A 24332-nucleotide genomic window follows, 5' to 3' on the forward strand; every position below is an offset into this window, starting at 1 on the left:
CAGCTTTAGTTGTCTGCAGCAAGTGGCAGAAGAAAGGGGGAAATGAGAACGTGGGGTGAACATCACTCTCAGGTCTCCAGACAAGCAGGCCTTGCGGATTGGAGCTACGCAGGGTCGAGTCAGCAGAAAGCCAGCGGGACGCAGGTGACTGATATGTAATTACAGCAACAGGCCAACCTGTGCCTTATACTGCCAAGAGCGACACTTCGACATCTGCGACAGAGAAGCGTTTTACTTCATTTAAAATAGCTGTTCTTGGGGCGGGTTGCGCACGGGACCCTTTGCTTCGCTCTAACGCGCTACAAGTTCGACATCTCACCAACGTTCCAGTCGCCACTACTCCTACGGGCGCGCCACGGCCCGCGTTACCGGCCAGCCAAGCGTCCTTCACCACAGTTGGGCTCCGCGCCCGCGTCTCTCACTAGACAGCGCTGCCGCAAGGGCAGCACTCGAGCTCTCCGCCCTCCCCGGGCTCCAGACGCCCTCCCCGCCCCACACCGCGCTCCTCCAGCACCCACCCCCGCCGCCGGGCCCGCTCCCCTCGGTAAAACCGCGCAGCTCCCGCCGGCGGTGCCCTCCCCCCCGCCCCTCGGCAGCGGCCGCGAGCGGCGGGGGGGGCCCGGGCGCGTCTCCTCAGGCGCCTGCGCGGGGGGCGGGGACACGGCGCGGGCGGGCGCACGTGACGATCCCGCGTGACGATCCCGGAAGCGCGGGGTACGGCCGCGGCGCGGGCGGGCGTCGGGCCGGGGCCGTGCGGAGCGGAAAGGCAGCGCCTGAGCGGCGGTTGACGGCGGCGGCGGCTGCCCGCCTTCTCCTCCCCCCACCCCCGGTACCCTGCGCGGCGGCCATGACGAACTTCATCTCGGTGCAGCTGAAAAAGGCCTCGGAGGTGGATTTGGCCAAGCCGCTGTGCAAGTTCATTCAGCAGAGCTACCCGGGCGGCGACGCCCAGGCCGAGCACTGCCGCGCCGCCGAGGAGCTCAGCAAGCTCCGCAAGAGCGCGCTCGGCCGCCCGCTCGACAAGCACGAGAGCGCGCTCGAGACCCTCCTCAGGTAGGGGCGGGCGAGCGCGCGCCGGGCCGGTGCAGGCCCCCCCTCCCCCGCCGCGCCGCGCTCACCCCCCTCCGCCGCTTCCGGTGGGGCGGGCGCGCCCCCCCCGCCCCAGGTGCGCTGTGCGGCCCCAGCGGCAGCCCTGGGCCCTGGGCGCGGCGGAGCGGGTCCGGGCGTGGGCGGGGCGGGGAGGTCGGGGCTGCCGGGCCGGCTCTGGCGGCCTGTGGGCTGCGTGCCCGCCTCGCCGCCGCGGGCCTGTCCGGGCGCCCCCTCCCGCGCTGGGGTGGCTGGAGGCGGCCCGGGGCCTTCGCCGCGCCGCCTGGCTCCGCGGTCCTGGGGTGGCGGCGGGGGGAGGTCCTGAGCCGAGCCGCTTCCCCGTGTTTGCGGCGTGCCGGTGCCGCCTGGGTTAGGGTACAAGGGACCGACTGTTATGCTTCTCAGAACTGATCGCGCCTGTGTTTTGTGTTACGTTTTGCTGTTTTTTACATTACTTTTGTAATGTCTGTAATGTTTTTTGTTTTGTAATGTGATTTTTACACAACCTTACTGCTTTCTTGTAGGTTTTGCTGGGATTCTTGTTTTGGTGTGTGCTTGTTTTTGTGTTGTGTGTAGGTTTTTTTTTTATTGTATTTTTCTCCCTTGTTTTCCTGTGTTTAGCGACTTACTAATGTATTTCCAAAGTCACATCCTCACTTTCTACCTAACGTGCTTCATTTACTATCAGAAAGTTTGCTGGTGCATCTCTTGTGCCGGGATTATTGCAAGTTACGTGAGCAAAAGATTGATCTGTGCCTTCTGCCCAGTAAACTGCATAAAGCCTGCTTCAGGAGCAACTGCTCCGACATCTGCAAAAGCACTCTGCCTTCCTTGTCTCTAGAACGTTCATGGATTGCAGTTATTGATTTACTGTGGTAATCCTGTTCTCTTTCTCTAGATTAGAATTATTTTGAGCCCGTTTCTTTGTAGCTCGTCTACTCGCAGAGGTCACTGTGATTCATTCACTAGATTTAATATTGGAGTACACGTTGCTATTTGCAAAGCTGGGGTCAGAGATTTGCAGTACCAGAATATGGGGTTTTTTACCTAGTGGTAGGAACTTTTATCTCTCTTTTAAAGAAAAAATAAAAATAGAGGTCCTTTTTAGGATAAGAAGTACTTGTAGACGTGACACATTTCTGTAGTGTCATGAACAAACAGAAATACATCTGATGTTCACTAGAACTAACTTATAAACTTAAAAAAATGAAGAGGAATAGGAAAGAAGTGACTTATTTGTAAAATGAATTAGTGATGTTTTTTGAGCTTATCAACCCTTTGCTGGGTGTTAAGGCTGTAAAAGCTATGACTGTACTCGTGGTGTTTTACAGTATCTTTGTAGTTTCCTGGTCTATTCCTGTTTATTACTGTGTATGCTTTTGAAGGTCAGGTGCATAAGAAGCTTCTATGAGCTGAAAGAAGGACTCTGCTAGCCACACTGAAAGGCGTATTTTTATCTTCCCTTGGATGCTGGAATTGAGCTTCCTTTTCTGATGGTGCCAATCCAGTTTGTCATTAGTTACTATCTGGAATCCCTGCTTGGCCCAGCCATGTGATAGGACTTCACCCTATGTAACAGCTCTACGCTGCTAAGAGCAGGCTGCCCTCACTTCAGTTCTGGCCTTTCTCTTGCACCATTTCTGGAAGGCAAAGGGTGTACGTGGCTTTCTGAAGGTGAGCAACTTGAATGAGTTCAGTGGAAGGTCGGGTGAACATCAGAGCGGTTAGAAAGAGGATAAAAGTAGTGTTGCTGAAAGCTAAGGGGCTGAGCAGGAGCTCCCTCGTTCAGTGCCGGCAGGTCATTAAATTAATTCAAGCCATAGTATGCAACTTCATCTCAGGTTTTCTCTCTGAATAATGAAGGGAAACCACTTGCAACTGTGTAACAACAGTTTTCCTTTTGAGTCAATTCATATGCAGCAATATGTTTTCTTTGCTGTTGGATCAGTGATCTGCAGGTGACTTCAGGGGCCCGGGTGCTGTTGCTTACTGCTGTTGAAGTAGTCGGGAGGTGTTGAGTGTGGGCACTGCACTGGTGACATCTTACATGTGAACACAAAGTGATATTCCTGCTGCACAGGAGCTTCTCTCATAAAACACCTGCATTTTTAATTGTATCGTTTGAGAATACCTGTTCCCTTTACAGTGGAAGTGAGTTAAGATGAATGTCTGAACTAACTGTAAATTAGAGAAAATAAAACATTCAGTTGGATGCCTTCTGTTATCCCTAAAGTTATCAGTGGTTTGCCTCATGTATGACCATTTATATTCATGACAATTGCTGGAAAAGAAGTTTGTTCTTATTCTGTAAGAATATTCTGACATACATTCTGTTAATATTCTGTAAGATGCAGTTACTTTAAAAAGTCAGACTGTTTGCACACCCAGAAGTTTGAAGTATCCAGCTGAGCTTATGATAGAAAGAGCACAAGCATCTGAGTGCCTTGCATTTCCTCTGAAAATTCCCTTACCCCTCCAGCTTCCAGTATTTTCCTGTTGCTCTTTAAGAGTTGTATTCAGTCTTACATTAAAGTTAACTACAGGAAGATTTTTGCTGGAGTTTAAAACTGGTTGGTTAGTGAAGTAAGGTTTTAATTACAATGTGGATACCCTTTGCATACATTTACTTCTTTGTAGCTGTTTATAGACCATCATACATAGTAGAGCAGTGAAGACCATTTAACTGTTAAGAAATGAGGGCTTAATCTTCTGCTAATTAATCTAGGATTTGCCCATGGTTTTGTAACCTTTAGAAGCCTTGTTTTGCTGAGTAGTTTACTGCAGAATTTTTCTTTTAATAAAGAAATGAACTTAGTAGCAGCCCCATTTCCTAAGCAAACACTGACCAGTGAAGTGCATGGTGTGCTGTTGTTTGACTTATGAACACAAATGCTCATGGAGAAGTATTTGATATACACTGTGCTCCTTTTCACTGGGTAGCTGGTAAAGACTTCAGCCTGCTTCCAAGCTTGCTTTTGTTTTGTGAGAATCTGAGTGCTCTGAAGGTGACATAGGTGAGCTTGGTACAGGTGTTTCCCCTTAGATTCTGTCATAGCAGATCTGATTTAGTGTGGTTTTGGTTTTTTTCTCCACCCCCCCTCCCCGAGTATAATTACAGCTTGAAGCGGTGCCTTGCTTCCTCTCTTAATATTGAGGATTGCCTCGACTTCATTTTCTTTTTCTGGAGGGATGGAATGGTGGTGCAGGTTAAATTGATCTAATTTTGCTAACAACTCTTGCAGTTCTTTTAAAAACATGAAAGGGGAGATGTCTCATTTTTATTTTGAATGGTCAAATTTTCTGAGGGCTGAAAGTTGCAGTTCTGGTTTCCAGCTGTGAGTTCGGGATGCCAGTTCTTACCTAGAAGAGTGAAGGCAGATCATGGACTCTTTTATGTTCTTTTGAAGGAGATTTTTCTTTATGATTCTTTGAAGGGGGAACAGGATTTGAGGTTCTTAATGCAATATGTATTTTAATTAAATTCTAATCTAAACCTTGATTTCCAACTCATTTGGCTGCTGTAACTCATTTTTACTAGTGTTTAGGAGGGTGTAATGCTGGTTTTGGTGAAAGATTGCAGTACTTCAAGGATTAGATCTGTGCTGCTGCTATCTGCCCTCCCTTTCATTGCTGTAGTAGGAGCTCAGGCAGTTGATGTATTTATGTGGTTTTCTGTAGTTCATCACTTGAAACACGCAATGCTCATCTGTGTGGTGTGGCAACTTCTGTTTGTGTCTTGGTAGTTCGATTACTGTAAACTTTGTTTTCCTAACATTGTTATGTTTACTCTCATCCTTCAGTGTGTAACTGACATGCACATCAGATGTGGCCTTTCCTTGGATACTTTTCTTTGTACTGCTAGTTTTATGATTTTTTGTGGTTAATGCCTTTATTTACCACTTTTTTTAAATGTTTAGTTTATGTATACCATTATTTTTATGTATCTTTAGCTACTGCTAAAAAAAACCCTAAATGATTTTACATGTGTTTGGTTGTGGTTTCTTTTTTTGGTCTGCAGAGTTTTAAAGACTTCTTAAATCTTGAGTAGGATTTCAAGTTCTTTAATTAGATGAAATGACATCGTATGCTTGAAATAGTAATCAGAATAGTAACATAAGTTCTGAACCAAACAAAAAGCCCTGTGTTGCTGGTATTCACTGATGTTAAATGTAGTAATGTGCATATTTGGGAGGAACATATCTCCTTGGCTTATTTTCCTTTTCTTTGTGGTTCTATTGACATACAAAGAATAGTCTGTTTGCAAACAGACGCTGCTTAGGCGCACCTGACTTCACAAGGACATTTAACAAGCTTTGCTTCTTGACTCCTCATGGCAGATAAGGACTAGGTGATGGTGAAATGTAGGAGGACAGCTCTGCTTTATTGTTGTCTTTTGGTTAACAAACTAAATTGAGGCAGGAGGAGGCAGCATGAAAAATCTCCATTTCTTTGTGATGCTGCATGCAAGTAACTTATGTTGAAACCAGGCCAAGGCAATGAAGGAAGTGAATTGTAAATGTATTGGTTGCAGTGATCTTCAGTGCAAGTTGTTTTCTGTTTGTGGTTGGCTGGGTTCTTTTGTTCTGTTTTTTTTTTTTTTTTACTATACCTTTCACAGACTTTTTAAGTTGTTAAAAGTAAAAACTATTCTTGATTAAATTGCTGTCACAGATAACCTGCAGATTTTTTTTTTAATCTTGGGAACAATTTCTTTCAAATCAACTATTAGTGAAAGTCCTGCTGGGTTACTGTTGCAGATTATTGTAGCTTTTGATACGGTTTATTGTGTCTTAAACTGCAGTGGTGGCTCAGTTGAAGTCAGAAACCTGTAGTATTACATATGTTGGCAGATAAAATTCACTGAAAAATATGCTAACACTATTTTAATTGTTGTGTATGACTTCTAAAAAAATATGTATTGCCTGCAGAATGTAGGCCTTGTACATCTGCTTCATGTCTACATCAGTAGTGATGAGTATTTAATAACGTAATGTAAAGAAACAGGAACAATGTTAGCCCTGTTTCACAGACTGTGAAACTCATTATTACAAGGTGTTTTGTATATTGGAAATATAAATTCTTAAAAAAAGAATTTGACCGACATAATTTTGGGTGTATGCCCATATGGCAAGTGCTCCAAGGAGAATGTAGGAAACAGGCTTCACATGTTATGTGTTCTCAGCAGTTGGCAGACGTTTTAAATGTTTTTTAAACATTTTCTGTTCTGCATCCAGCCTGTCATGTTTAACAAGTGTTGCAGGTGTAGGGTACAACTCAAGAAAACTTTGAATTGCTCGCTGTTGCCTGGATAGATTGTGTGAAGGGACTGTGCTATACTTGTTGTATTATCTTTCTGGCATTCTTCCCTAAACATCTTCCACTGTGAGTAGACAAAATATTGGCACAGACAAACTTCTGGGTTTAGTTCACTGTGACTACAATATACTCTAATGAAAACCAAGCTTGCAACTAAAGAATTTGATCAAGGATTAGGTTCTCCAGTTGGTACTGTGCAAGGCAAATGGCATCTATTTTAAAGATGTTGAAGTTTAAACAGATGAGTCAGGAATTGTAGGGGAGTGGAATATGATGTTCAGACCAAGAGACTGCAGTGTAGCTTGTTAATGTTATGTTAAATGCTGTACTTAATTTACTTTTGCAGCATGACTTCATGTCTGATGCACTCTTTGTCTCCCTGCATGTATTCAGGGACTTCTTTGTATGAAATTATTTTCTAATCCACCCTCTGTCAGAAAGTGGAATGGGTCAGCTTTGTCTGTGCTACTCTTCTACTTCTGAGACAAGGTTTCCATGTTATTGGTGGCAGTGTACATGCTACTGGACTTGTTTCTCTGCTGAAAAAAGTCCCTTTAGGCAAAATTTCTGTCTGTCCTGCAAGTCCTCCATAGTTACAAATGTGCTTCACAACTTATTTTTGCACTCTTTTCCTCATGTGCCAGTGTAAGAAACAGGACTCTTAATTTTTATCTAATGGCTGTTAATTCCTTTTTTTAGATACTATGATCAGCTGTGTTCAATTGAACCGAAGTTTCCATTCTCTGAAAATCAGGTAAGAGAACTTATCTAACTATTAAACTGAATCATGGCAGCAATGAGAGATGATTTCCAAGCCTGTACCGAACCTGCTAAACAGTACTTGTCTTGGGCAAGGCATTTAATCTCTTTGAGCCTCGTTTTCCTAATCTCTGTTTTCTGGTCGGTGCTCACACATAGTCTATACTGAAACTTGACCTCTAGTTACCATAATTGTCTTTATTTTGACTTTGGCTAGTGGTCATTGCAGTTTAGGTCAGAAAGGGCTGTGCTGTGCTGATTCCTCTTCAGCTCTCTTTTTCCAAGAAGTTTATGTCATACTGTGTTCTGAAGGCATCTTAAAACATAATTTCTATGGGAAAACCTTTAGTAACGAGTGGAGTATGATCTTTGGTTTTGGAAGTAGAATGGATGTTGCATTCACAACAGGTAACAGAATATGCCACTTAAGAGCTGACCACTTTGTTCCTGCCTTTGCTTCTACAAATGATGTAATTTTTGTTTAGATATGGTGTTAATTAATTTTTTTCCCCTACCATATTTCTTTAGAATCCTATCTCTAAGGAGAAATTCAGTGTAACTGCTGCCTATTGAAATCTTCCTCAGGTGGAGACTGGAACAGAATTTTAGGCTCCGCTGTTTTGGTGGAAAAAGATGCAGGTTTTCTTTGGATGTGTTTACAAATAGGACAGAATTTACATTAATGACAAAGTCATTTGAATGGTAATGTTATGATTAAAAGAAAAAGTGTCTTTCAGACTCGCAGGTTACAAGTAAGGGATTAATTTTAATGCAGTTCAAACTGATTTGAGTTTTACATGTAGCTGCGTTTACCTGTAGCCAGAGCCAAGAACTGCACTTTGTTTTTTATCGTGTAAATGTTTTGATACGGTAATCGGAAGACCTTGAGACATGGAAAACTGGAAAGCTTTAAGAGCAAGTTCTGCAAATCTGTAAACTGTTCCATGAAAGGGAAGTAGTAGTCAGTGGAAGTGGCAATGAGCAGCTGTTGACCAGAGCTTCCTGTGCTAGTGTTCCTGCTAGAGGAAAATACATTATGAAACAGTACAGTGCTCTTTCTGCAGTTACTTCTTCTCTCCCCAGCCACTTTAAAATGAAGAATTTTGCTGTCTTTTCTGGTGTGATGCCAGTTGCCTTCAGCTAGTTTGACCAGCTGAATAAGGAATCAGATTGTGGAACTTCAGAGCCAATTCTGTGAAGCATTTGCATTGTCTATGAAATAGATGATGAAAGTGTAATACAAATGACACTGGCTTTACTTGCATTCTCTTTCCTGACTGTATTTCCTGATAATGCTGCTATTGAATTAACTTATTAAGATGAGTGAATTTTGGTATTACAAAATAGTTCCAAATATGCTAGTAATTTGGAACAGTGGAAACTGCCTGGTTGAGTGGTTCCCTTTAACTGTGACTATACCAGACTGTTAGACTTCTTGCAAGGGTAGTATCTTGGTTTGGAAATAAATCTATTTGTCAGTCAGAATATGAGCGAAGATGAAATGTTATTTTGAGAACTTCTGTCTTGTCTGCTTGAAATGTTTTGAGCAAACCAGCAGGAAGGAATAAAGGTATAATAAAATTTTAAGTAACTCTTGACAATTCCCTGAAATTTCCACAATGTTTGTGATGTTACAAGGAAATTAAATGTGTTATGCAATTAGAAAATAAAATGATAAATATGTGGATTTGGGATGTTTTCTGAAAATTTCCTATTTAATTCTGGAATTATAAAGATCTTTCTTTTTCACAACTTTCAGGTCTGTGTAACATTTACATGGAAAGATGCTTTTGATAAAGGATCACTTTTTGGAGGATCTGCCAAATTGGGTATGTGAATGTACAGAAAGTGCAAGTATTAAAGATACAAAATTTTGAGTATGTTTTTATATAGCTGAGTTGTTAATAGTCTTTCTAGTATTCTCAACATAGCTTTCAAATGAGTTCAACTATATTGGTAACAAATAACTCACTTTGACGTGGGTAGTGAATAAATGGGCAACATGGAAACAATTTCTATAAAATTGAGATTTAATATTAGTTTTCTGGAGGAACAAATAGATGTGCAGTCTGATAATAGGTGTGCTGTCTGCTCCTCTGACTTTTTCTGGGAGCAACCCCGACTGACATTAATCAAAATTGTTCAAGTTAACATTAAGTTCCAGTAGTAGGTTTTTGTTATACAGCTGCTCTTGTTCTAAATTAGTAAGATCCTCATGAGATGTGCTTGTGAGTGAGTGGGTCCCTTCCACAAAGAAGGGAGCTGGCTTCAGTAACCTAGTCTGCTATCACATGTTCTTCAAGAGAACAGAAGGATCTGCCCGTGCCCTGAAATTATTCTCCTATCACTTAATTTGAAAACGTTCTCATACAGATTTGAACATGTAGAACGAAAAAAAAACCACCTGTGTTTGTTTCCTGCAAACATAAGGAATTTGAATCTATGTTTTGTTTTAGTCTTATAGGGACAATTCTGCACAGCAAATTGAGGATTATTAAATGGATTTGGAACACTTGCCAATAGAGAAACTAAGACTAAATACTTTTCAGTGAGGAGCTGTTCAGTTCCGTGTCATCATTCCTTACTGCTTCTATTTATACCTAAGTGTTCTTGACTAGCATTGCAAGATGGTCATTGCAATTTTGAAGCTCCAGACAAAGCCTGAAAAAAATGTTACATATTCTCTACTTAGTTTTTTTAAAGTTTGTTTCCTTTATATAGTTCTTCCTTAGCAACTACTGAGAATCTTTGTAGTTTTCCATGTTCTGAATACATTTGCTAAAGTTGTGCTTGTGTGAACTGTGTGTGTAAGAATGCACTGCATTCTTATGTGTAAGTAGATAGTACACACCTTTCCTTGTTTTATTTTCTAACTGTTCTAAGTCATCCTTCTGGATAATTTGAGACCTTCCTGAAGATGCTGTGTTTTTTCTCAGAATTTGGTTGGTCCTGTCGTCTTTGGGGCTTGCATTTCATGGTGATTGAATCTTGTTTCGTAGTAAAGTTCAGAATATTATGACTTAAACATAGTCTGCAAATTGCCAGAGATTTATAATAACTGTGAGAAAAAGAATTGGTAATCATAATGTTGATGATTACCCTGAGAATTTGAGTAAAGGTGATGTTACAGCAGCTTGAGAAAGCTTACTTGTCTGTGCGCTAATTATATACTTGTCTAAGTAAACTGTGAGTCAGATGGCCAGAGATTTATGCAACAATCCATGTGAAATATCAAAGAAATTCTTACTGAGATGTGCATAATGCTCAGTTAACAAACAATGGAATAAGTTGTATTTTGAAACTTTAAAGTAGATCTCAGGTGAAAGAAATTAACAAAACCAGTCTTTAGTATGTATCTTAGAGTGCTGTATTGTGGATTATCCAGACGCTGCTTTCCACATGAACTGTGTGTGTGTCTGTATTTCAGATCAGAATTAGCAGTGAGGTTTCTCAGTGTAAAGCAAAGTTTTCAGTTACTGAGAGAGCAAAATTTCTGTTGACTTCTAAGAGGAGGTGATCTTTTCTCCAGATGGAAAGTCAATGTAAAACTCCTTTGACTTCAGTGGGGCCAAGATGCAGTGATGTAACTTAAGAGTTCTGGCTCTCACTGTGGTGGCATACTGTTTTCTTCCCATCTTCCCCCGAATCCCAAGTCTGTGTTGCAGGGGTAGCTGACATACTGTGGCTGCTTGAAAAGTGACCCAGTACACAGCATGGCGTGCAATCTGAAATATGTTGGCTTAAGTTAATAGGTAGAGCTATAAACAGATAAGTCTGAGGAAAATCTATATTGCGAAGCAGCTGTTCTTACTGTAGTAAATCACACTTGAGATGCCGTCCACAGTATAAAGTTATTCTGTATATAATTTTGTAATTCAGAAACTTTAAAGCTGTATTTTCTTGCCTTGTGTTTTAGTCTTTTGAACGATGTGTAAGTTGTACAAGATATTTTTAGAAAAATTCTGGAAAGTAAAGTACAGAAGAGGGATGATCTAGGTAAATTACGGAAACAAAATGGAAACACGGCATGCCAGATTCATGGCTGCTTGTCTGACAATTTCGTGCAGGTCAGGGAATGTTAACAGAAGCTTCAGAGATGTTAGATAAATGTGTAGCTGTGTAAGAAGGCTGGATGTTAGTGAAATGAAACACACGTGCCTCTTTAGTACTGTCAATGTTTTGAGGATAGCTTAAAAGTTTTATTTGTGTTTGTGAAATTAAAAATTCAGTAGTTGAGTTTTCTGTGTTCTCCAAAAGGAGTGTCTAGACACTTTGACGGTAATGAGAAACTACTGTCTGCAGATAGATTTTTCCAGTGCTTGCATGTAGCCAATAACCTTTTGAAAGCAATTAATAGATACAAAATGGTTCCTGTTCAGGTATTACTGTTTCTAGAAGTGTGGGCTCCATCCTCTGGGACTGTTAAGTACTACAGGAGTTGTGTCTGGACAGGCTACACTGTTGTGTCGTGAGCACAAGATTTAAGTAAATGCTTAACTGCTTCAGTACACATAAACCCAAGATATTTGTCAACATTTTCAGTCTGAAGCAATAGCTTTGAGAGGTGAAAAAATTCCCTGCATTTCAATAGAATGTACAGAGCATGTACAAATCTTTGGTCTCAATGAGAGAAAGGTCGTTAATCTTGCATTCAAGATATGGTATGAACATGTAATTGGGCACTTACTGCGAAGTGATTAATGCATGGAAGTTCATATTTCAGATTATCCTTCAGTAATGAATGTATTTCTGTATCTTCAGGAGCCAAAAAGCTGTACTCTAAAGACTTTCAGATTATTTTGTGTATTGTATAGGTTTTCATACCACTTTTATGCCACTTTCTGTAGTTCATCATTTGAAAAATTTTGTGGAAGTACTAGATTACACTACATAAAGCCTTCAGAAGGGAGATGACTTTGATTTTATAAGTCGGGTTTGTTTTTTGTTTTTTTTGTGTTTTTTTTTCTTGAAACTGTTGGTATCTTTAAGTACAGATGTGAGTAGTATTGGCCTCACCTAGGATGCTAGAGTACTGAAGTTTTTCTTACCAATATGGGTAACTGTGTGTCTTGATTGCAGCTCTGGCAAGCTTGGGATATGAGAAGACCTGTGTTTTGTTCAACTGTGGAGCATTGGCAAGCCAGATTGCAGCAGAACAGAATCTGGATAATGATGAAGGCCTAAAAGCTGCAGCTAAGCACTATCAGGTACAGAGGCTCCCTGCTTATGCCTAAAATACAGATTTATTAATCTTAGAACAGCAAATAAGTATGTCTCATTTTTAAAGCTATATATGCACATACATAAATATATATACGTATTTTTCCCCTCTTAAGTACAAAGGTGGATTGGTGAAATACTTATTTACCAGCTTTGAAGGATTGAATTCCATACAGTTCTCCATACTCCTTTCCCCAAGTGTGTTGGTAACTAATAACCTTCAGCTTGAGATTTAATAATTTTAGCTAGTATAAATTTTAGTTTCAGCAAAGTATACAGTAATAATCTTCTTCTTTGTGGAATGCATTAAGGCTTCCATGTTGTTATGCCATTAGGTGTAGTCAATATACATTTACTCAGCCTGTTTTGATAAATGTCTCTGTGTAAGTGGCTTCAAGAACAGGGATTGTTTTTAGTGGCTATACAACAGATGGGAAACCACAGAGTGAAAAAGCTATTTTTTGTGTATTGTTGTACATATTATATTTGTAAGAGGAAAAAATATGTTTGGAAACATGAATGGCAATATACTATTTTGTTTTACTTAGTTTGCGAGTGGTGCTTTCCAACACATTAAAGACACGGTTTTGTCAGCCTTGAATCGTGAACCCACAGTGGACATCTCTCCAGACACAGCTGGAACTCTCAGTCTTATTATGTTGGCTCAAGCCCAGGAAGTCTTTTTTTTGAAAGCTACAAGAGGTATATATTTTTTGCTTGTATATTTGTGTTCATTAAAACTTCCTCAAAAACTTAAAAACAATTTTATGTTATTAAGAGCTTGCAAAGGGCCTTTCAGAAGTTTTTGTTTTTCCTTTACTGATTCTTCCCCCCCTCCTCCCTTTGCAGGTTGTTAAACACAGACTATGGATGCTACTTAAGGATTTGTCTAAGGTTCACCTGACAATGCAGTTGTCTTGTTTGCCTTTTCCTTTCTTTTCATGCCTAAACCCATTAATTTTCATCTTTACAAATGATTTTGCTGGTTTATATTTTTTAATTTTCCCCGTTTAGAACAAAAAGCCTTCTTTAAATGAACTGAGAGTATTAGAAATGGTGCACAGAGGGGTTGCCACTACTCCTCTCCTCTGTCAGGGGAGTGGTTTAATGAGAGTTTAGAAAGAAATGACTGTGCTAGGAGACAAAGGAGGTTTCTTAAGAGTTTAGGGGAAACAAATTGTGTTTTGATTGCTCTTAATTTCAACAGAGGAACTGTTTGACAGAGTCTGACTCTGACGATGCTCAGTTTATTTCAGAAAGTGAAATTCTGCAGGTTGAACAAAAAATTGTCCTTAACTGTTAAAGACTAATTGTGAAATACTGGTTCAGAGGCTGCATATTTTAATACAACTATTACAAAGCATATGTTTCAAAGAATTTTCCTGTGGAACAGTACTGTCCTTAGTGCAAGATCTCTAACTCTTCGCTATTCTGTTTTGCTCTCTGTATTTACAAAAAGTTGTGCATCTAGGCATTACAGATAGCTAAAAGCAGAACTAAGGACGTAGAGGTCACATGTGATTGCCCACCAACTGCTCTCTCTCCCCATGTTGTTGGGAATACAGTGGAGGAAGGTAGTGGTTATCATAACTGGGATGTTTCTTCCCTTCACAGGGAAGACATGAACATTCTTGTAGCCTACTGCTTTTTAGGAGAATCTCAGTGAGAAACTATTGTCTTTCAGCCAACTGATAAGTTATGTTTACTGGTAGCAGTTATTTTAGTATGTATTGCTTTGAAATACGTTTGGGTAACAAATGCTTGAAATTTCCTTCACAGATGGAGCAGCACTTACATATTTGTCATACAAAATGAGGTCTTTTGTCACCTTTTTGATTTCTTCTTATCCAAAACATGAAAAAGACAAAGCAAGGCTGATCCAAAACCCACGTGTGCTCAGTGAACTCAAGTTTTTTGTGACTACTCCCAAGACCAGAAGTCTGCCAGTGTTAGGAGGACATTAAAGTTAATAATCATCTGACTATAGAGGCTGTAGATTTTGCCAGATGTAGAGATTTTCCCTGGCTGGAAAGACATTTTGTGAAGTAATGTTTGACAACATGGTTAGCTTCAGAAACCCATTTTGAAAGTGGAAATGCTTCAAAGTTTGATCTCACAGCTCAAATTTAGCTTCTTGCTGCATTGGCTATTTACCTTACCTGCAACTTTGTTTTTTTCTTTTATGTGAGACAGTCCATTTAGTAGTTTACCAGCTGACAATGGTATTTCTGATAGCACTGAGTTTATTCACAAGTGGAAAGGAAGCAGAAGTGTTTGGCAGAAACCAAACTGGTCAGTCAAATCTAACTCCACTGCATAACCACACATCATTTCTTCAATTTCTGAGCCTTGCTTAATGTTTTAAGTGTCCCTAAATCTCCATATGTTCACTATTCCATCTCAAGGCTTCTATTGTAGTTGCAGTATTTTAAAGATACGTGGCTAAAACCTAACGCTTTTGGATGGTGAAAGATCTATCCTGAGCTGTCTGCATTGACAAATGAGTCTCCTCTAATGTGTCCTTTGTTAATGGAAATTTAGTTAATATTAGTTAATATGCCAGGGTTGTTCTTGTCGTCCGTGGCCCCCGCCCCCCCCTTTTTTTTTTGGCTTAGAGCTCAAGCTCTATGAAGGGAAGATGCAACTACCATACACTAGGTGGGGCTACAAGGACAGTCTAGTTAGATTTTACTTTTTTGGGGTTTATTAAATATTTAGTGCACTGGACAAAAACATTCTAGCAAAGGAGTTAGTTATTGGATCTCACAAGCTCCTTTCTCTCAATTTGTCATCTGGATTCTGTTCCACAGTGAAAAGATCTTTCTGGCATACTTTAAATGCATTTACCTCATAGAAGGTAAATGTATTGCATCGTAGCTTGTGCCTGAAGTGTTGTAGATACCGTGTGTGAATATGCTGGAATGAGAAGACCATTTGGAAATTCTTTTTATTTAATTTGGGCGATTAAGCGTACTCTGCAGACTTCTCTGCATACCCTGCACTCATGTTTATCATTCTGGCAGTGCATATAAATCACCCGAATCGGAGGATATTTGTTTGTAAGGGCAGTTGTTTAGAGTGGATGGCCAAAGTGCAAAGTTTGATTGCCTGCCTTCTCTTGAAAGGCTGAATTACTATTGCAGGCCAGAGATTATTATAAAAAGAGATAGATGAGCATGTTCCTGTTTTAACAGTTTTGGCTTCAGGAGCAGGGTAAACATGTGAGGCAGGGAATACTATTGCTGCTAGGCTCATGAGGCTTTGATATGAAGTAGTGGATGCCACTTGGAGGAACTGTGGGGTTTTTTTATGTCTAGGAATGGTATTTCTATGCTTGCTGTAAGCCAATGGTGGTATGGACTGCCACAGAAAGGACCAGTCCCTTCTCTTCTCTTGCACTTAAGCATATTTTGAGTTGGCTTAGAGAACAGATCCTGCTGAAAATTGTTTTTTTTTCCTAACTAGATTTCAGCTAGATTATTTGACTATGGCTGCACAAACGCTTGTGTGGCGCAGGGGAAGGGCTGGGAACAAGCTGCCAGAGTTAGAGTGGGACTGCAGCTTTTGTCGGCAGCTTGCTGTTGGTGTGAGATAAAGCATCACTCTTAATCCTGCATAAATGCCAGCAGCTGCCAGCAGATCTATTGTACACCTGACGGAATCTTGAGCTTCATGGCTGAAGTAGAGAATCTGGAAACTGCTGCTGAATGTCAGGAGAGAAGAATGGGATCCCTCCTTTGAGCTATAATGTAAAGCTATACCCTTAGAATGCAGTTCTTTCTGTTTGAAGATGAAGTAATTTGCCTGTTCGCTTGTAGAAACTGATGATAATCATAACTGTTGTTTGTTTTCTCTCGCCCTCCTGCCAGATAAAATGAAAGATGGTATCATAGCTAAACTAGCTAATCAAGCTGCAGATTACTATGGTGATGCTTACAAACAATGTCAATATAAAGATACTCTGCCCAAGGTTAGTAACTCTCATGGAAACCATTTGGGATCTTCTGTTATTGTGAATAACTGTTATTGTTTACAATGTACTCGATAAAATACACCTAAAATGTATCCTCAAGAAAAGCTGACATATTGCTACATTTAAGGGAAATAAACCTGTAATTTGAAAAACAGCAAAGAATCTAGGAGGCAAAAGATAGTGTGGCTTTTTTAAATAAGTAAAATCTTACTACATGAAGTGTGTTTACTTGCGATGCGTTTCTTTTGAAGTCAACTTGAAATGTTTGTGATAGCATTTAGGGATGCTTTCTTAGTACTTAATGCCTTACTACATCTGTTTTTCAAACTAACAACTTTCTAATGGGGCTTAATTGGCTTCTAGTTCCAATGTTTTCATGTGAAATATGCTGTCTTGTTGACAGCATGAATACAGTGGTACTGTTCACTTCCCTGTTAATGAAAAATATGTTTGGAAGTCGCTGTGTGTCCTTTGTCCTTCTGCCTGCCTTCTCCTCTTCCTGTGCCCCAAAACAATCTTGATACTTCAAAAATAAGCAAGTTTTCAATGTATTTGTTATACAGTATATATTCAAAGAGCATGAAAAAACCACCTTCTGCATCTTCCCAAAACCAACAGCACTCAAATGAACAGTCAAGGCTAAACCGAGATAATTCTGAAGTATCAAGTGTATCAGTTATGTTCATATCATAAAACAGTAGAGAACCTGTTGTACGGTGTTACAAGTGTAACAGGTGGATAAGATTTACTTCGATATTGTGGGACTCTTGAAATCTGTATCTAGCTAAGTTGGAGATTGTCTTCTGTAGTGCTTCTTTCTGAACATCCCTGGGAAGCATCCCTTGTTGCTAATTTGCAGTTATTTTTCATTCACTAATAGCTTTCAGTGTCTGTCTTGTTAGAAAAAAACTGTGGAATATACTAGATTTACTAAAAATACATTAGAAAAGTACTAAAAATATTTTTACCATTGATAAATGGAAGTTGTTGATGTTTGGTCCTGTAACTTAATATGCAGTCTTCAGCAAATACTTGGGCAATTATTTGACTAAGGCACTTTTATTCCCTCTGGGGGAAAAAAACCCAGGTAATGTTCATTTGCCCCTGCTGCCCTCCCTCCCCCCAGGTTTCTAATGCAGAATAGAATGATAATGGTAGAAACTGTATGGGTAAGGGCTACTGAACTAAAGTAAAAGTGTGCATTTTTATTCTTAAGCAATGAATTAACACAAATTACTTTGTAGGCTAGTCAGTGGCCTTTTGTATGTGTGTTTGAAAAAAATATTGTTTTTTTAAAGTTAAATTGGTATCTTGCTTGGCTGCAGCTTGATAGATTCTTCTATGTATGCACGTATTTCCTCTCATGCATTCTGTAGCATTTTACAGATTGGGGCTATTTCTCACTTAGGTATTATGTTTGATTGATTCTGAGAGGCAATGAGATATAATAAAGCCATTGCTCCGTCTTTTGTTGTTGTGGACCTTTCTAAGCCATAGATCTGCTCCCTGTTCCAGTTGCCAAGTAATCTGCCAGTTGATTATTTGAAAGAACATAATGAGGTTTGCTGGTTCCGTGAGTTAACACCAGGTCTGAGAAAAGCTACATGTGTAGGAGTGTGAAATAGAGGCTGACTTGGGATGTCAGTCCAGCTGTAAGGCCTCCCAGACAGCTTTGTCTTCCAAATTTACCCCCTTTTTTTATTGGTTTTTGTTTTTTTCTCCCCCCTCATCTCTGGGTGGCGCAGTGGGTTTGCACAAATGTGAAGCAGGTCTTTATATACTGAGGTCTTTAAAACACCACTCTGGTTTTCCAGTTGTCCTTGATTTAAGAAATAGAACCGTAAGGCCAAATCCTTGATCAAAGACCATGCCTATACTGTGGGCTGCAGCATAATGTCTTCTTCATGTCTTGGTATTCCTGCAGAGATAAGTTCGTTTATATAAAAGCATGAAAGTGACTTTTAAATTGCTTTCTGTTTCAGTAGTTACTGGTCCTCTTTATTCTTTGCTTTCATAATTGTAGTTACTTTCTTGATAAGCCTGCTGCTGTTCTAAATGTACTTTGTTAAGAAAACATACACAGAGAAAACAAAAATCCATCCCACCCAAAAGGCCTGTCGTCTTCCCCCCGCCCTTGTCTTGGCTTTTTCTTGGGGGCATTTGGGTGTGTTCTTGCAACTATCCTTTCTAATACATGCATGCATTTCTAATCTTTGAAGTAAATGTTGGGACTTCATGGCTTGAATCTAATTTGTACTTTATCTAAAATAATGGACACTAAGAATTTTGCAGCAACAGATAAAAAAACCAAACGCCAAAACTGGATTAATCAGTGCAAAGTCATGTGGTCTCAGACATTTACTTCTAATGTTTTAACCGATCTAAACCATTAATTGGGTGATTCTAATTTCCTTTTCTTCTTCCTTTTTCTTCCTGCATCCCATGTTGTCTGTGGTGGTTAATGTGGTTGGACTTTCCCCTGGTCAGTATTTTTATTTCCAGGAGGTGTTTCCTGTTCTGGCTGCAAAGCACTGCATTATGCAGGCCAATGCAGAATATCATCAATCTATCCTGGCAAAACAGCAGAAGAAATTTGGTGAAGAAATTGGGAGGTTACAGGTGGGTAATTTTCCTTCTTCTCTGAAAAATATGGGGAAGACTTTAAATCTTGAAAAGCTAGTTCAGAGTTCTAAAATTCAAGTAACTAAGAATGAAATGTATTAAAAAATTGTAGAGCATGTTTATCATGTGAATCAAATTATTAGCAGTTGCAGTGATGAGTGGTATCTCTAACTTTTATAAAGGTGTGTGCTTAATGATTTTTGGGCAATTTGATACTGCTTGACATGTTAAGTCTGTATCTTTGTTTGCATAGGCTTCATATCTTAGTATAGCTAATAAAACAGATTCTTAATAAATTTTCCTAAGTTAAGTTATTACAAAATCCCCAGAACATTAAAGTTCTGCCTGGTCTATACCCAGCTCCTTTCCTGCAATCCTCATTTAAATCTGAATAATTTTTGAAAAATGTACAAACAATTGTATTTTTAGTCTTTATAAATTTTTTGTTTCTATATCTGGTTTCTAGAGGGATTCTGATGTTGTAATGAGTAAGGTCCTTTCATGTTTTTAGTACAGTATGAAAGAAAATGGCTAAAAAGGAACTACTTCAAATCCCTTCGTCCTTAGAAAAAAAATAATGAAGTGCTGCTTCAACTGACTTTGTAGGATCTGTGTGCAATATCTGTTTACTGATAATGCAGGAGAGTTTCAAAATGTCAACATCTAAGTCTCTGAAGTTACCATTATGCATTTATTGACTTGGTGGAGGGTGGAGCTTGAAACTTTTTTGTATGCTTGCATGACAGTGAAGTGCCTATATGAACTTTTAATAGCAAGCTGTTGTATTATGAATTGTTAGGTGGTAGATGAAGGTGTATCTGTTCTTGAGTTTCAAATCTGCCTAGCAGACCTTCTTTTCTGGGACTGTACTGTAATAGGATCTTGATTATTTATTTTTTTTTTATTAGTGCTCACCTGTGACAGGTCTGGCTATATCAAAGTTATTATCATTAAGTTACATAGTAAATCAGTTTGTGTCCATGATTTTTCCATGTTGTGTTAGAGGGAGTATCCCTTCAAGCTGAACAGTTAAAGCTTGGGTTGTTTTTTTTTGTTTTAGTGAAGCCTGAAGAGCTTCTTTACTCCACTATTACTTACTTTTAGCACTGCTTCATGAACAGCATGTAGTCAGAAGTTAAAATCCTGTGTCTTGTTTAATGCACTTAGTAAGATGAAACTTAATTCGTGTTCTCTACAATTACTGAAATAGTGCTTCCATAACTAGTGCAAATTAGAGGTTTAGTACCCTTTTTGTTGAGGCTTTGAAAAATTAAGTTGCTATAAAATAATACTTTATATTTCCCTTTTTAAAAGCTAGAATAAAGATGGATTAAATTGGGGTGGGGAGTGGGGCAAGATTAACAGAAATTCTTCCAAAATAAAGTATCTATGCACACCCCTGTTTCTTATCCCATTTTCTGTTTCTGGCAAGTGCTAGTTAGACTGTAGTATTGTATCAAACCAAAACCACTGTTGTGTGATTTATGGCACAATGGAAAGTGGCAAAAAAATCTCAGGAAACTTCAAACTTTACTTCACTTCTAAAGTAGCTCAAGTTTCACTTCAAAATCCCAAGAAGTTTGACTCTTTGAATTGTGGTGAGTTTATGTAAACCTCAACTGACATTTCTGCTTACTGTTTTGTTTTTACACATCCACAATACAAATGTGATCAGGATTGAACCGTTATGATCAAAGGACAATGTTTTGTCTTGCATCCCTCCTGCAGTAAACTGGATGTAGGAAAATCAGATAGGCTGAGCAGACAAACAGAGACAGCAGACCTTATATTTTATTTTAATTTGCAGTAGGAGTAAAGGATACTTTCTGTAACTTCTGAGCTGAAGGTTAGATGGATTTAGTGGCAGATGTGAAAAGCACGACTCTGGCCTCTTACTTTCTGAATGTGAGCACGGTTGAGAAACAATTTACAGTACCTGCAAAAGCAAGCTGTGTGTTTCATGGAACAACACGAAGATGGCACACAGTCTTTTTTTAAAAAATCTTGTTGTGAATGAGTGTTTGAAATGTTATTGCCTCTACCTCATGATTACTTCTTTTGGATTTTTGGGGAGACATAGTAAGGCTATTGTGAGATATTACTTGGTGACTGTTCTGTTTTTTGTTGTTGTTTGGTTGTTTTTTTTTACCCCAGTGAACTATTTCAATGAGTAAAATCTCCTTTGTCCTTTTGAATAGGTAAGAGGGGAGCATATTTTCTTAAGGAAATAATAAATTGATCTTATATGTAGGCAGTAGTTATTTGGCTGACTGGGAAGCTCATATGTTTTCCTAAGTATATATGAAAGGGAGAAAGAAAAGTTTTGTTTTTAATGGTTTTTTTCTTTCTAATTTTTCTTAGCATGCGGCAGACTTGGTGAAAACAGTGGCATCTCGTTATGATGAATATATAAATGTTAAAGATCTGGTTGACAAAATCAACCGTGCACTTACAGCTGCCAAAAAAGACAATGACTTCATTTACCATGACCGGGTTCCTGACCTGAAAGACTTGGAGTCTATTGGAAAAGCCAGTCTTGTGAAGTCTACTCCAGTTGTAGTTCCCCTCAGTCAGAAATTCACTGGTAAGCGAAGAGTGTGGAGCGAACAGGGTAGTTGTTACCTTGTGAAATCCATGGCCACCAAAGTTTGTACCATGAAATGTAGGTGTTTACTTATGAATTGTTAAGCATACAGCAGTGTTTTTGAAAGTGACTTTTGTCTCTTCCACTTTGTTGTGCTACTACTTGAGGGTAAAAGTACTGGAAGAATAAACCACAGGTTAAAGATAATTATCTGCCATGTGCCCTTCTCTTAAAAGATTTTTCTCAGATTTTCTCTGCAACTCTATTTCCTATATTAAAGCAACCTTTTTAATTTCAGGAGGAACAGTAATATAAGGGAAAGGTATCAGTTTGTGCAATCTTAACTAACCTGGTTGCTGCCCATCCATAAAGTTGAAAAATTTCAGTTTGTTGGCTGTACAGGGGAGTTGTGAAAAATGATCCTCTGTTGCTCATTTTCTTTTAAAGAAGCAAAACTAGAAATGAAGCCTTAAGGAAAATCTGATTTGTAATCCTACAATTGTTTTAAATGTAATGCCTTTAAATTATTTCTAACTCATTTTCAGTCTTAAAAACTGAAATCTAAAAACCTTTAGAATTGTGTATATTTTTAAGACATCTCGGAGTAAGGGAGCATAGCTTAAACTGTTTAGTCTCTGTACAAAAGAGCTGCGAAGATGTTTGTTTCCTTTTTAAAGTCACAGTGCAATTTGAGTAACTTATGCTACTTTAATTGCAGACCTGTTTGAGAAGATGGTTCCGTTGCAAGTTCAGCAGTCTGTGAGCATTTACAACCAGAGAAAGGCAGATCTAGTAAACAGGCACATAGCCCAGATGAGAGAAGCCACAAATCTGGCGAATGGGTAAGTATGGCTTCTTGTTAAATTTCTCAAGGGGAGTTACAGAACAGCCTGTAGACATCCAGAATACAGCAGCGGACTTTTGTTACTGTATGGTAGGCTGGAAAACTTCAGCCATAGCAGGGTTATTTAGAACTACTTTTCTGCAGATGGTAAGATTGAAGGCTTATTAAGAACAAATAGTGTTTAATTTTCTTCAGTCTTCCCTCTTTTTTTTTTTTTTTTCTTGGGAGTCTGACACTTGTTCCAAAAAAGTTCCAGCACGGTTAATCTAGAAGGATTTTCACATTCCAATGGTCAGCTTGATTGTACCAGTGACTCAATACATGATGTTTTTTTCCTCCAAAATTTTGTGCTTTAAAATAAATAGTAATAAACAAAATTTTATCAAGCTGAAAGATAGGAATGTATATCAAGGCAGTTAGTTCTTTATCTACCAGATACTTAATTCTGAAAATGTCTGCCATAATTGTAAGAGCGGGAAGACTAGGATTTCTTTTAGCCTTTTAAAGAGCGTTGAAGCATATTTTTGGAGAGGTATAAGCTAGGAATAAGCTTAGAGTTCTTAGTTTTGTTTCCATTGTAATTGATAGTGTGATTGTTTGGATAGCAGTATTATTTACAGGATAAAGCTATGAGATAAAACTACAAACAAGTTGCTATTTAACATGTTGACTTTTTCAGTGTTTTGGCTTCCCTCAATCTTCCTGCTGCTATTGAAGATGTGTCTGGTGATACTGTTCCTCAGTCTATTTTGAACAAGTCTAAGTCTGTGATTGAACAGGGAGGAATTCAGACTGTTGATCAGCTGATCAAAGATCTGCCTGAACTGCTACAAAGGAACAAAGAAATTTTAGATGAAGTAAGCTTAGCAACTGTTGACACTAAAACATTCTTAAAAAGCACCACCGCTGAACTTTTTAAATGGCAATAGAAAATGTTTTGGATAATTGCACACATCTGTAACTTCAACAGCACTTCAAAAAGTGTTTAGTTCATACAAATGTATGTAGATGTTTCCTTACAATACTTCGTTTTTAAAACTGTTTGGAGGAGGGGAAGTATTCTACAGAAATTTGGGTGATTTGTGCCTGTTTTCTTATTTGCCAAATTAAATTAATAAAGGGATGTATAAGCATTCATTATATTTTCTACACTAGCTGTATATTTTGTAACTTTCATGTTTAGGACGGTTTAATGTATGTATCATTTTACTTTTGTAGTCACTAAGATTATTAGACGAAGAAGAAACTACAGACAATGACCTGCGAACAAAATTCAAAGAACGCTGGCAGAGAACACCATCCAATGAACTCTATAAGCCTCTAAGGGCAGGTAGATGTCATGTTTCATGGTTTTGATTCTGTGGATGCTCTAAAAATGTCCATTCTCATCGTCCAGCTTAAAATAATTTTCAGTGCGCTGATATTATCTCTAAATATACAGAAATTGCAGTATAGGAGATGTTATGCTGAAATATCCTTATTGCAGTCTGCACCATTATTTGGAGTTGAGTGATGATGTGATAGCAGAGAGTTTGTTGCTGCTTTTGCACCCCTGGAGTGCGCGTGCATCCTAAACTTTCAGGAAGCATATGTAATGAAAAATGGTTGCCCTCAGAAGAATCTGGTTGCAGTTACCTTTTAAAATAATTTAGTGTATTTTTCATTGGGTTTGGTGGTTGTTGTGTGGTTTTTGTGGTGTTTGGTTTTTTTTTGTTATTTCCCATCAAGGTGTTCTTTTTCTCTTTAGTGTTTTGGGTTTTTTCCCCCAGTAATTAGTCAAATTGCTTTGTGTCATTGATATAGCATGTTTTCTGAGCACTTAATATGTATTATTTTGAAGCTAACAAGGGACTGATACCACTGCCTTAGTTTGGCAAAGTTACAGGGGTTTAAATCTGGGGGGTAGCTGAAACCAGTGTTCATTCATA

General features: G+C 39.1%; 1 protein-coding gene across 4 annotated transcripts in view; it reads left to right on the top strand.

Moving 5' to 3' along the window:
* Window positions 1-700: 700 nt before the first annotated feature.
* PDCD6IP (programmed cell death 6 interacting protein) overlaps window positions 701-24332 on the top strand; it is a 32604-nt gene continuing 8972 nt past the window's right edge. The window contains exons 1-11 of one of the 4 annotated variants that reach the window (XM_056335406.1): window positions 701-1053; window positions 7102-7156; window positions 8921-8990; window positions 12241-12368; window positions 12930-13083; window positions 16251-16351; window positions 18842-18973; window positions 21338-21560; window positions 22279-22402; window positions 23084-23261; window positions 23623-23734. In XM_056335406.1, coding sequence (XP_056191381.1) covers window positions 848-1053; window positions 7102-7156; window positions 8921-8990; window positions 12241-12368; window positions 12930-13083; window positions 16251-16351; window positions 18842-18973; window positions 21338-21560; window positions 22279-22402; window positions 23084-23261; window positions 23623-23734 — 1483 coding nt within the window. In that variant the 5' untranslated portion in view covers window positions 701-847. The remainder of the gene's footprint in view (window positions 1054-7101; window positions 7157-8920; window positions 8991-12240; window positions 12369-12929; window positions 13084-16250; window positions 16352-18841; window positions 18974-21337; window positions 21561-22278; window positions 22403-23083; window positions 23262-23622; window positions 23735-24332) is intronic. The other 3 variants (XM_056335408.1, XM_056335405.1, XM_056335407.1) reach the window with 3 other exon arrangements.

This window comes from Falco biarmicus, chromosome 4, assembly GCF_023638135.1.
Source record: "Falco biarmicus isolate bFalBia1 chromosome 4, bFalBia1.pri, whole genome shotgun sequence".
Taxonomy (NCBI): domain Eukaryota; kingdom Metazoa; phylum Chordata; class Aves; order Falconiformes; family Falconidae; genus Falco; species Falco biarmicus.